The 12,840-nt window shown below is 41.8% G+C and overlaps 1 protein-coding gene across 1 annotated transcript; it reads left to right on the top strand.

The window, feature by feature from the left end:
- Window positions 1–1,974: 1,974 nt before the first annotated feature.
- Window positions 1,975–8,159, top strand: irx4a (iroquois homeobox 4a; the record flags this gene model as incomplete). The annotated part of the gene is made up of 5 exons (XM_080039317.1): window positions 1,975–2,019; window positions 2,878–3,129; window positions 4,078–4,184; window positions 5,986–6,299; window positions 7,420–8,159. 5 exons carry the CDS (start codon window positions 1,975–1,977, stop codon window positions 8,157–8,159), a joined length of 1,458 nt encoding a protein of 485 aa, XP_079895443.1.
- Window positions 8,160–12,840: the final 4,681 nt, after the last annotated feature.

Below are 12,840 nucleotides of genomic sequence, written 5' to 3' on the forward strand. Positions count from 1 at the left end.
TAGATGTTGAAGATAAATTGGGTCCTGCCCTGGCTTATAATGCACCGCATGTCACATTAACCCCAATATATTTAAAAGAGAAAAAAGTCCAAATTAATCAAACAAAATGGAGCTGTGTGTGTGTGTGTGTGTGTGTGTGTGTGTGTGTGTGTGTGTGTGTGTGTGTGTGTGTGTGTGTGTGTGTGTGTGTGTGTGTGTGTGTGTGTGTGTGTGAGAGTGAGTGAGTGTATCGTTGAGTGCTTCAGACCGTATGGTTAATGTTAAGGTGGCATTAGAGTTAATGCAAATTAAAAAACGCTGGCTGATCCCTTTTGACCCCTCCCTGTTCGCAGCGCGCGTTAATGCAGCCATTTGCTTGGAGGTATAGGCTACTGACCCCCCATAATTTAATTTGTCAAAATGAATGAGCGAACAGACAGTTTAATACAGCCCGCCCCTACCCACACCTTTCCTCCCCAAATAAAACCGAAGGGAGAAAAGAGAGCGAGAACAAAAGTTAGTTAACCGAAGCGCGTGGCCCCCTCTCTCCGTATTTAGAGCTGCTTTATACTACTTATTTCATCTGTAAATGAAAGCGAGCAATTATTGCCGGGTGTCGGTATCATATTATTATGTTGGCCCCGGTCCCCCAGATAGTCATCAATCACTCTCAATCGACCCGTCACCGGTAGGCAGAGATCCAGCTGGAGAGGAGAGGGAGAAGAGAGGGAGGGGGAGTACATCATCATTAATTTGAGGAGTGACCCCCAGGGCTATCCACATGTCTCAACCCGGGATTCTCCAAGCAAGGCAGCGCGCGACCCAGGCGCGAGCTACAGCGAGTTATGGGGGCTTTTGGCTGTTTTGGTTGCAGCCGTTTGACACATTTAACTGATAAGAACACACGTGAGGTAGAGAAAGGTGGATGGATGGATGGATGGATGGATGGATGGATGGATGGATGGATAGATAGATAGATAGATAGATAGATAGATAGATAGATAGATAGATAGATAGATAGATAGATAGATAGATAGATAGATAGATAGATAGATAGATAGATACGTTTACAAAAGTAAAATAATAACAGTGTGATAAACCTAAAGAGGACACATTGCTCTTTGTGGAATTGGAACCAACATTTTGAGAATAAGACAATTATCAAAATACATTTTATTTGTTATACATTTGTTTATTTTATTGTATGTGTTCAATCTACTGGTGGGCTGCAATGTGTTTCTCTGCGCAAAATGAAAATTATCTTTACTAATTAATTTAAAATCAATTAGTTCCCCATGTGATTAGGATCAGTGCGCAGGAATGATAAGAATGTGCTTAATTAGGCCTAATGCATTTTAACTGATACGTCCGTTTGCATATTCAAGACACTGATTGGCTTAATTGATTGATTGGGACTGCAGATTAATCTCCAGGATATCCTCTTTTTTTATAAACTTCCCCTCCCTTGTTCCACCTCAGAGAGTTTCTTGTTGGATTATTCTTTCTGTTTTTCTCGTCATCCTGGGAAAGAAAATGCATATTAAAGTTACAGTCTGGTCATTTTTAGAGTGGGAAACTTCTGACGTCAGAGTCGCCGGCGTTTAAAACAACCTGCCTCTGCGGCTGACGTCTCTTATACTACTTTTTTATAAGGCAAAAATATGTATCTGGCAACAAAGTTATTATTCTAGGCAAAGGGAGTCTATATCACTTTAATTCATTTATTTATTTCGAATACACTTTGAAAAAGAAAAGAGAGCGATAGAAGATTTTCTTCCTTTTATTATTATTATTTTTTATTTTGCTCGGTTGAAAGGCGTTTGAGTGCATGGGGGCATTTTACACAAATTAAACATGCTACTCTGCTTCGCCCTATAAGCATCCAGGAGCCTGTGCTTACCAATCAATTGGTACAGTCAAACAGAGCCGCAGCCTGCGTTAGAGTGGAGACCTTCAGTCTCGCTTTATTTCTGGATATTGGGGGACCTCTCTACCATGTCATATCCACAATTTGGATATCCATATTCGTCTGCTCCACAAGTAAGTGTTGTTACTGCTTTTGTTCACTGAATTGGTTGTTTTGGTTTTGATACTGCAGCGATTGATTATGGCATCGATTTAAGCGTGATCCTTTTGCGCGTTTTGGTCAACAAACATGGGAAGCTGTCACAGTGCTTTCGGGTATCGGAAAGGTATTGCGTTACAGCCAGTGATACTTGGGCTGTGTTCATGCAGCGATAGAAAGAAAAAGTGGTAAGAAGAGGATCTCCAAAAAGCAGTGAGACCCCCGACCTCCCGTTCACTGATTTCTGCAAGATAATAGCCGCGCTGTAATGTCAACCATATGTTTATCTGCGCTGGGACACGCATGCCAACTTGTTCTGCACACGCTGTATGTGTTTTACGCCATAACCCAGCTGCTGTTTTGTTTTGGCTTTGAGCCACGACAAAAAAAAAAAAAAAAAAAAACATTTGGGTATGACTTCGGGTGTTAATGAGCGATGTTGGGAAAACGTGTTGGGTTTGTTTGAAACGCATGTGTTGCATTTGGAGTAAAGCTTTATAGACGGTTCGTTTTGGACACGTTTTACGCGCACATTACCATAAGAATATGATGCACCATTCATCATCAAATATAGGTATTCTTAGACATGGCATGTTGTATTTACATTTTTGAGAGTATTGTTTTTTTGTTTATTAAAATCATGTTTATTTTTGACAAGTGGAACATGGGATACTCGTATTATTTCCACTGGCACGACTTAGTTCATATTTGATAAATAAAAGTTATAAACTAAGAGCTGACTATTTTATGTTACATTTAGTATCAATGCAGAATCAAATGAAGGATACCAATGACATTTTACAAATATACATTCTCTCTCGGTTTACACCCAGTTCCTGATGACAACCAACTCTCTGACCACATGCTGCGAGTCCACCGGCAGATCCATAGCCGACTCCGGTGTAGCAGCGTCCGGGCAGACACCGGTCTACTGTCCCGTGTACGAGAGCCGGCTGCTGGCCACGGCGAGGCATGAACTCAGCTCGGCCGCCGCATTGGGCGTGTACGGGAGCCCCTACACAAGCGGCCAAGGCTATGGAAATTACGTTACATACGGCACGGACGCCTCGGCTTTCTACTCACTGGTAAGCCCCTTTCATCTGATCCCTCTTGTCATTGATTAATGGAGCCGCAGGGTGCTGAAGCGAGAGCCAGGCAGCAGCTCTCCGCTCGTTCTACACAGCACAATACCTGCATTTTACTGTTAGTGATTTATCCTCATAAATCATCCTTCAAGACAACTTTTTCTTTCGTAATTGAATAGCTTCTCAGCTAAATGGGATGGGGCTCACTTTCAGGTGTCAGAGGTTGCATGGAACCAAGTCACTTTGGAACAAGGAAACAAGTGAAAATCTTCCATTACAGTTGTTATAAGCTTGTTTGCTATGGAAACTAGACGATTTTTACAGTTTATTTGGGGTAAATAAATACAAATTATCAACTTATTTTGAAAATAATGTATAAAACGTTTCCATAATCCCTATAAGGATGAATGGGCTTATTAACATACTGATTTAATATTTTCCACTTGGTTTAGTTTTGAATATAAGTGCCAACATTCTGGACGAAATTGTTGGAAAGAGAGATATGGATGACAGCTGTATGCCTCATTAATTGACAGTTTGTTTCTACAATAATTAAAACAGTCCTTAAAAACTCTCCTGGAACCCTCTCATATATGTATTTGCCTGGATCCCTGCGATGAACAAGTCACTGTTTACTCTTGTTTTACAGGAGTTTTATTTTGTGAAAAAAAGGTTTAAAAAGGTTAAACACATATCTGGATGTAACACAACCCTTTGAAAATTCAATATTATAGTTAGTATAGTTTGCCCATGCTTCATTTTGCAAGAGGATATTTCAAAATGCAGGTTTACTTCATCATAAGAAACAGCCCATACTTGTTTTCATAACCAAGCAACTTTAAGCAACAACCAAACTGTGTATTATTTTCTCAGCACTGGGTAGGTCATTTAAAGTACCAAATTGGATTTCCAGTTGAAACTCACTTTTGTCTCTGTATACGATTGCAGGGCGCGTTCGATACTAAAGATGCCACAGCTTCTGCACATGCAGGAATAACCCAGGCAACCGCCTACTATCCTTATGACCCTACCCTGGGACAGTATCAATATGACAGGTATGTGGTTTCTGTGACAATGTGACTTCTTTTGACCAATATGTCTAATGCAATATGTGTGATTATCAATTCAAAACCTAAGGCCACTATGAGTGAACTGCACACACCGATGTGTCATTTAATAGAATATGGTATGGGATGGAAAAGTGACGATTAAGAATAACAACTTTCCTAATCTTGAGCTCTGTGGTGTAAGTGTACTATCACACATATTGGTGGGCTTATGTCGACTGCGTCACGCGGCTCAAATGTGACTTGATCAGAATGTTGCTTAACAGTAGCTCTCAAGGTATTATGCGCGAATGAAGGGGTCAGTTTGGCCAGCATAAAATCAATTTATCCCATAGAGGCCATAACCATTCACATCCCGTCCGAACAACACTGGGTTATCACCTCTATCTCATGACACATTTCTTCCCTGATGAGGTGACGTGTTTTCAGGAGACTCCTGCCCCTTTCTGAAAGACACAAGGCCTCTCCAGTGTTGTGAAGAGCAGGGCTGCCATATTTAAAAGGTCTTTCCAATAATGAGATGAAGGTGAAAATGTAGGTCTTGAATGACAACCACACATGATTACGGGGGTAACTGGGATCAGCTGCTGCACTTTGAATGGAACCAGCTACTTTTAAAGAAGCTAGAACAGTGTTAATTGATCAGCAAAACTGTATGGCAAAAGAGAGAGCTCACATAAGCTGAACCCCGAGCGCTGGCTTCTTCTTTTTTTACCAGTTACCCTAAATGCAGCATAAAGTGCAAAGAGGTGTAAGCAGGAACGCTCCTGTGTGCACATACAAAAAAGGCCCCAGTCTAAGGCTAGACAGAATTAGTGGCACTTAGAAAAACAAGCAGGCCTGCAGCAGTCCCACTCTGCCTGTGCCTGCCTTCCACCTGAGGGCTCATCATTACACTCAATAAAGCAATTTTACAGTCTATTTTATCTGTGAGGAAACAACTCACTTGTGTGGGAAAGGTGCAGCGCGGCTCCTCTCCTTTTTGATTCCCTGCGCACTGCTTGACCTGCACTAAGCTATACGGAGCAATAAAGGCCTCATAAAAGCCTCCCCGGAGAGGACTTTTACAGCTCACTGCTGACCGAAAATCAACACTGTGCATTTTAAATGTAAGTTCATGGTTGATATTTGCGCGAGAGGATAGGGTAGGAGGAAAGGCGTATATGCTGTACTAAGAACAGTTTTGAATTATTGATATAGAAGTCCAAATACACTTACGATTATTATTGGCAAAACATTTTGTTTGGTAGAATAATTGGCATATTTACAAAATAGCAAAATAACAGATTTACTGTGCACCAGGCACTGCAGAGGGAATTTTGGAGTTGTTTCAGTGAAGTGATGTACAAAGTCCTCCTTATTTCCATATTGTACAGTACACTGCACATCATCCCAGCAGGTCCAAGGCTTATGTATACATGTAAGAATGTAGTTACAGTATTAATTTTACAGTTCCCCAAGGGCTAAACATAGACATCGGTGTGTTTACTTACTATCTTACCTCATGTCATGTACTTTTTTATTTCTGTTTCTTAACTGACACGTGTTTGTCAGTTTCTAATTGTCATATCTTCACATAGTTTTACTACAGATTAGTTTATGAGTGGGACTGTCTGGTTTACAAAGTATGTCGTGCATAATTTCATGAGGATTACAAGACAAAAAAGTGTTCAGGAGAGAAACTGCCAGGGCAACACTCGAAATTGTCACGCAAAAAAAGCAATCTTCCTACTTTTGTGCATACCCTATCTTTACCAATGTGTGTGTGTGTGTTTCTTCTCGCCAACAGATACGGTTCCATGGATGGGGGAACGAGGCGGAAGAACGCCACGCGAGAGACGACCAGCACTCTGAAGGCCTGGCTGCAGGAGCACCGGAAGAACCCGTACCCGACCAAAGGGGAGAAGATCATGCTGGCCATCATCACCAAGATGACTCTGACACAGGTCTCCACCTGGTTCGCTAATGCACGGAGGAGGCTGAAGAAGGAGAACAAGATGACATGGCCGCCAAGGAACAAGGGATCGGAAGAGAAGAGATACGACGAGGACGACGACGAAGGCTCTCAGGAGGAGCAGATCAAAAGCGAGAACAATGACGATGGTAAGTGTCAATGTTAAAGCTGCATGTGTACTGCTGACTTGTTTTGGAAGTACTGTACATTACAAGTGTCTTTTGTGGCAAGATTATTATGATGAAAGAAAGTGAGTGTATATATGACAACGTCTCTGAAAAAGGCATTGCTATGGTGTTGTCAGTAAGAATCATTTAGAGTGCCACTTTTCTTTATTTGAATGGACATGTTCTTTAGTATTATGGGCAAAGGAGAGCATTTTTGTCAAAAGACGGTTTTATCAACTGTGTCTTGTTGAGTTAATCTCACAGATTTAGGATGAGTTATTACTGACAAACAACTAAATCCCACTGTTATCTCTTATCTATAACACTTAAATCTACTCATTTTGTTTTCAACAAACACACCATGAACTGGGAATATGTTGCCATGCTATATTTTGTTATGTCCATTTGTGAAAATCTGCTTATCAGTTTAAGACATTTGATTTTATCAGTCTTAAGTCTAAATTATTTTTTTAAACAAAGTCTGACAAGCATTGTATTTGTGTTATGCTGGTATTATATATTTCTACTTGTTATCACACTTATAATAAACAAAGAACAGTGAGGCCTTATTATTTGTTTAATTTACTTAATTCATTTTTGTAATAAGCAGTTTAAAACCAATTTCATTATTTTCATTGTTACAGAATAAACGTTTCAAAAACATCAGCAGTAACCTTTTCTGTACAGAGGACTTTGGTCATAAAACAAACTTGTATCTCTGTCATTTAAGACAGAGGCCTCAGTCAGTTTCACAGTTCCACTTAAACCAAGTTAAAGTGTTTTACTTTTTGAGCTGAACATGACTTCATATTTGTGTTAGGCCTTCATGTATTTAGTTAATAATTAAAGTACACAATTATTAAGTATAGGTTAATTTAGTAATTGTTTTAGTTTTTTATTAAGTACATGAAACAGATGAAACTTGATTTATGACTTATTAAATATAATTGTGTATTGACCCAATGGCAGGCTGAATTATTTTTATTTTTTATTATATATTTTTTTACAAGTGTGATTGCACTTTCAGTACATGCTCGTGTTAACACCAAATATTTCACTGACATGTCTGCTGTCTTTTCTCGGTCCTCTCTCTCTCCAACAGAGACCAGGAGTCGGCCTGATAAAGACCTCCAGCTCAGCGACCTGGACGACTTCGACGCGCTGGAGTCTGAGAGCTCGGAGTGTGAGCTGAAGCACCGGTACCTCATGAACACACACATGACCACGACGGGCGACTGCCCCGGCGCAGAGCACCTCATCAAGGACCAGTCTCTGAAAATCTCCATCCCCGTTTCTCTGGGAGGAGGAGGGGAGCATGAGCACGACTTGAGCAAAAGTTGTCTCAAAACGAACCCGGAGGACTTCCAAGCGGACAGTATACGACAGGTGAAGGCGTGCTATAACCAACAACAGCAGCAGCAGCAGCAGATATTAGACGGAAAACCTCGGATCTGGTCTTTGGCCCAGACCGCCACGTCCCTGAACGCACAGACTGAGTACCCGTCCTGTATGCTGAGGTGCCAGCAGCAGCCACCCTCCTCCCTCACCCCCTCCCCCGCCGCGACATCGCCCGTGAGCGGCCTGGACAACAGGCAGGACTCGCCGGTTACGTCGCTGAGAAACTGGGTGGACGGGGTTTTCCACGACCCTCTGTTCAGGCACAGCACGTTGAGCCAGGCGCTGACCAACAACAACAACAACAGCGTGTCTTGGAGCACGAACACCAAAGGCAACATTATGGAGGCGGAGAGGAGCCTGCAGCAGCAGCAGCACCAAGACTCTTCCAAAGACAGTGGCGCCATGAGTTTCCCAAAAACTATCAACAAACTTTTCTGCTCCTAACAAAATGACCAAACCCCCTCCCCCCCCCCACCTCCCTTTTATTGCAAAAAGAGAGATACTTTTTTGTGAATGACTGAAAATCCAATGGAAATGCCTGTTTCGTCTCCATGATGCCCCTGTTATGTTTTATTCGTTTTTTCTAAAGCAATGTTGTTACATTGGCGTTACACAAGTGACATATCCGGGTCGGTTTGGCTTATTTATTTTTAACGCACGCACAAAAACGTATCGAAATGTATAACTATAAGTTTACATCTCGGGGGGGAAATAGGCCTATATACGGTTTACATGATTCTTTCTTTCTTTTCTTTCTTTTTTAATTCTGATTTACTATGCGCATGCAAATGTAATTGAATATTATTTAGGTTTCAGCAGTTGAATATCACTATTAAAAAGAAGAAGAAAAAAAAACGTTTCACAAATGCACAGCTGCTCTCCCAAGAAGTGATTGGGGAGCGTCTCAACTTTGTTCACTGAAAATAAAAGTCGGTTTCTGAAGAGCGCTGCTTGTGATGTTGGGTTTACTAGCCAGAGCCGCTGTCCGTGGTGCTGAAATGACAGGGGACTCCAAATTCGTCCCGGGCCTTGCTGATCTTGCTTTATCTATTTCTAAATTTTTCTTTTAAATACGTAAAACTAAACGCTCGATCCTTTACCACTTGGGCCTTCTTCTGCACGACCGATTATTAAACACAACATGCTGTTAAAATATAGCAGTTTCTCCATTTCAATTCCCTCTTAGCCTATTACAACGATCGCAATCTACCATGGCCCGCCATGTGTTAATTTTTTTATTTTTTAAAACATTTTTCAGAGAACATCCGGTGTCGTTTAGTGACATCGAGAAAATGAGTCGGCTCACCCCTCAAGACAGAACAATATCACTATCTAAGATCTGCCTCATTAATCCCCTCTAAACAGGCTGTAATTGGGATGTTCGCAGTCATATTTCATGTCAGGCTATTGATTTTCCTCTCTCTCTCTCTCTCTCCACTCTTTGATAATATTATCGAAACATCTCAACACACCGTCCATGATGCAGCTGTCAAAAGGGTAAGTTATTCGCCATATACGTCTATTAATGGGTTCAAGAGCGGAGAGCCCCTGCGAGATCATGGGAAGTGAGGAGTTTTCGTTTTGACACTAACCCCTCAATTTCCTCGAGACGCGGAGGGCCCCCCATGCAGGAACCTATGGGCCTATAGCCTGGATGCTGATTCCTCTACTGAAAAGTGAAGGGGCTTTACGAGAGAGAGAGAGAGAGAGAGAGAAAGAGAGAGAGAGAGAGAGGGAGGCACTCACGTCGTAGAAAAGTGAAAAGGGCAAAGGAACTCGAATTAGTTGTTGTAGATAAAAGGGCAAAAAGAAACGAGTCAAGGGTACTTGACAGTAATGGCGAAAGTGGAGCTCTCGGGGGACTCGGTCTGTCCTTCGAGAGGGAGGGGGGCATCAGTGATGAATTTTAATGGAAAATACCCCCCCCCCCCTCTTCTCTCTCATAGTGCTATGGTGGACAATAGGGATTTTCTTTAAATCGGAGTCAGGATGTATGTTTTTATTTGCTTTCCTAGCTCGGAAAACCTTGCCTGAAGCATCTCTAAAACAAAGTTGACATGACCGCAGAATAAATAGCAGCAAATAGAAGTATAGCTACAGGCCTTTAGTATATTTGACAGGTCCATGCTGGCTTAATAGATAGCCTATACTATATTCAATAGGGATAGTCAAATGTGCTGCATGCAAAATGGTATATTTATCTTTTTGGTTCTACTGACTGGTGGAAAAAAAAAGGCCACAGTTTAAGTCTACACCGATAAGACAATATAGCCTCGACGTTTAATTAATTTAGCATGAAGACATTGTATTAGACCGCCGAAACCAAGTGGCTTTTTTCCAAGGGAGAGAGACGTGAAGTAAGACGGGTCATGAGAGAGAGAGAGAGAGAGAGGGAGAGAGAGAGAGAGAGAGAGAGAGAGAGGCTAAATCGTTCAGCCGTGGCAAATACGAACACACAGAGGGAGCGAGATGGTAAATTAACAGGAGCCTTTTACATAGCGACCAAATAAAACCGTAATCAGCGACGCGTTACTTTTCATTAAGCTGGGTTGACAGCAGCATATTCAGACCCACTCCTTCCGACACGCGGAGCAGCAGCAGCAGGGTCCAGGGCTGAAATAAACTGCTCTCGAAAGCGAGAGTCATAGGATAATTCCTTAAGCTCCATTAACAACTCTTAGCCGCAGGAAATGGGCTCCCCCTGAAAACATCTCCAAATCTAAAAGCTTTATCGACCTGGCAAACCTCAGCTGATGGCTTCGCTCTCTTTTTTTTCACCCCCACACCTCTCTCTCTCTCTGTCGTTCTTTCTCACTCTCTCTCCCCCTCCACCTTCCCCCTCTTTCTTTCAACTTAAGGGACAGAAACGTCCAACTGAGGTAATAGACTTTGACACAACACATTAAATGGGAAATGAGAAAGGGAGAAGAAAGGGCACTCTTAAACGCCTTTTAAACGTTACCAATTAGAGCTTTAAAACTTGAATAAGACGTAGGCCTTTGGCATATGCCTGACTGATGGGACATTTAACTGAAATACCTTCCCCACTTGGTAAAAGCAGCACATAAATTGAGCGCACTATGTAGTCCTCCCGTGAGGATATAGCCAAAAAGTCCACAGCCGCAGTTTTAACATAGTTGTCTCAAGATAAATTCAAAAAAAATCTCCAATGGTTGAAATTATATCGTAAAGGTGACGTAATCATATTTGTAGGCTCTTCCTTCCTTACCCCCCTTTTTTTTAAACAAGTGTCCTTGACAAACATGCTCTGTTTCTATAGCAGTCCAAGGCACACACACACTTACTGAAACACAACACAATCAGCAGCTTCCCCAGAGAGAGAAAGAGAGTCTGGGTCAGGTTAATACCACTGTGACCCTGAGCCATAAATATATTTACACATCATTACACATCAACACACACACCCTCCAACTCTCACACACACACAGAATCACATTCAATGGCCTGGCACACACACACACACACACACACACACACACACACACACACACACGCGCGCATTAAGCTTAATTGAATATTTAATCTATTCATTGACTAACATTAATATGGTGAGAATAGGGGTAATGTGATCAAGTCTTAAATGAAAATATGAAGCATGACCTCACACAATGAGCAGTGTGGAGAGACCACACACACACACACACACACACACACACACACACACACACACACACACAGACGCATAAGGCACAGTGCTCTTATGGCCTTCCCAGAGAATCAATGGAATGGCCTTTTATTCTAATTAAAACAAAGCACATTATTATTAGAGAAATATAAATGCACATATACAATAAACAAAAACAGCCCTTAGGTGTGTAATCGTATCCTTTCAAAAACATTGCTTTATTTTTCCTGAGGTATTAAATTACATCTAAATGTCAGTTGACGTGAATGCTTGGCCTGGCTGATCTTAGCAAAATGAATATATTGATGGAATACAGAATAGTATGCCAAGTAGATCAGTGTGGAGGACTTAGCAGTTTTGAGTAGAAAAGAAGAAGAAAAAAAAACATTAGAGGAGCATTTTTAGGACAGTTAAATAAATATAATGGAATTTGTTGGCTCCGGTTAGTTCCATTGTGTTTGGCGAGTGAGAGTTGCATCTTGCTCGTTATCATTCACCAGACACCAGGACGCCCGTCCACAGCTGTCAAGATGAGGTGTAGAATATTTACCCCACTACTTTAAAATCTGAAGTGCCTCCTCTTATTTTTCCTTTACTGCTTGGAGATACGGTCTGTGTGTGTGTGTGTGTGTGTGTGTGTGTGTGTGTGTGTGTGTGTGTGTGTGTGTGTGTGTGTGTGTGTGTGTGTGTGTGTCTGTGTGTCTGTGTCTGTGTGTGTCTGTGTGTATATGTGTGTGTGAGAGAGAGAGAGAGAGAGAGAGAGAGAGAGAGAGATCATGTGTGTGTGTATTTGTGGTTGTGTTCAGAGCTCTGCACTGCCAAAAGGGCATGTCTAGGATGCGCCTTTCGGCCCCAGTGACTGGCCTCTATCAGGCTTCTATCATCGCTCCCCTGCAGTGGTTCCACAGGTCAAGAGGTTTGAGCCTAAGGGCCATCGCCTTTTCACCATCTCAAGCTGTCTCAGGCTGAATGACTGAACTTTCAGGGTGTGTGTTATGGATAGAAAAATCCTACCCATACCAAAGACTGGCTTTCATACTACTACGTTCATGGATAAAAGACAATAACAATTTTCCCCAAGAGCTTTCAAAAGAAGAACGTTTTTTTTAAGCATGCTATGGTCTCTTCCTAGCTAGCATAAATAGATAATTCACACAAAATGCTTTCCAAAATCAGAGTTTGGCTGACTTGGTGATTGTACTATGCTAACCAGTGGTTGTAGCCCCCCCCCCCCGAATAGAAGTCCATGATTGTAATCTCACACCCTCTTAAGGTCAGAAGAAAAGGTCAAGAGGGTGTGATCATGCGTCATCACGACACACTTCAACTCTGTCAGACAACTTTGACTCAGTTAAACTCACTAACAGATAACTGGGATTCTATAAGAAGGCACCTGAGGGGTTCACTGCCTTTTATTGTTTGTTTATAGCCTGGTATTGGTCATAGTACATTCCAAGCTCATGAGATTTCTCCCATGAC

Source organism: Ammodytes marinus (genome assembly GCF_949987685.1).
Source record: "Ammodytes marinus genome assembly, chromosome: 13".
Lineage (NCBI taxonomy): Eukaryota > Metazoa > Chordata > Actinopteri > Uranoscopiformes > Ammodytidae > Ammodytes > Ammodytes marinus.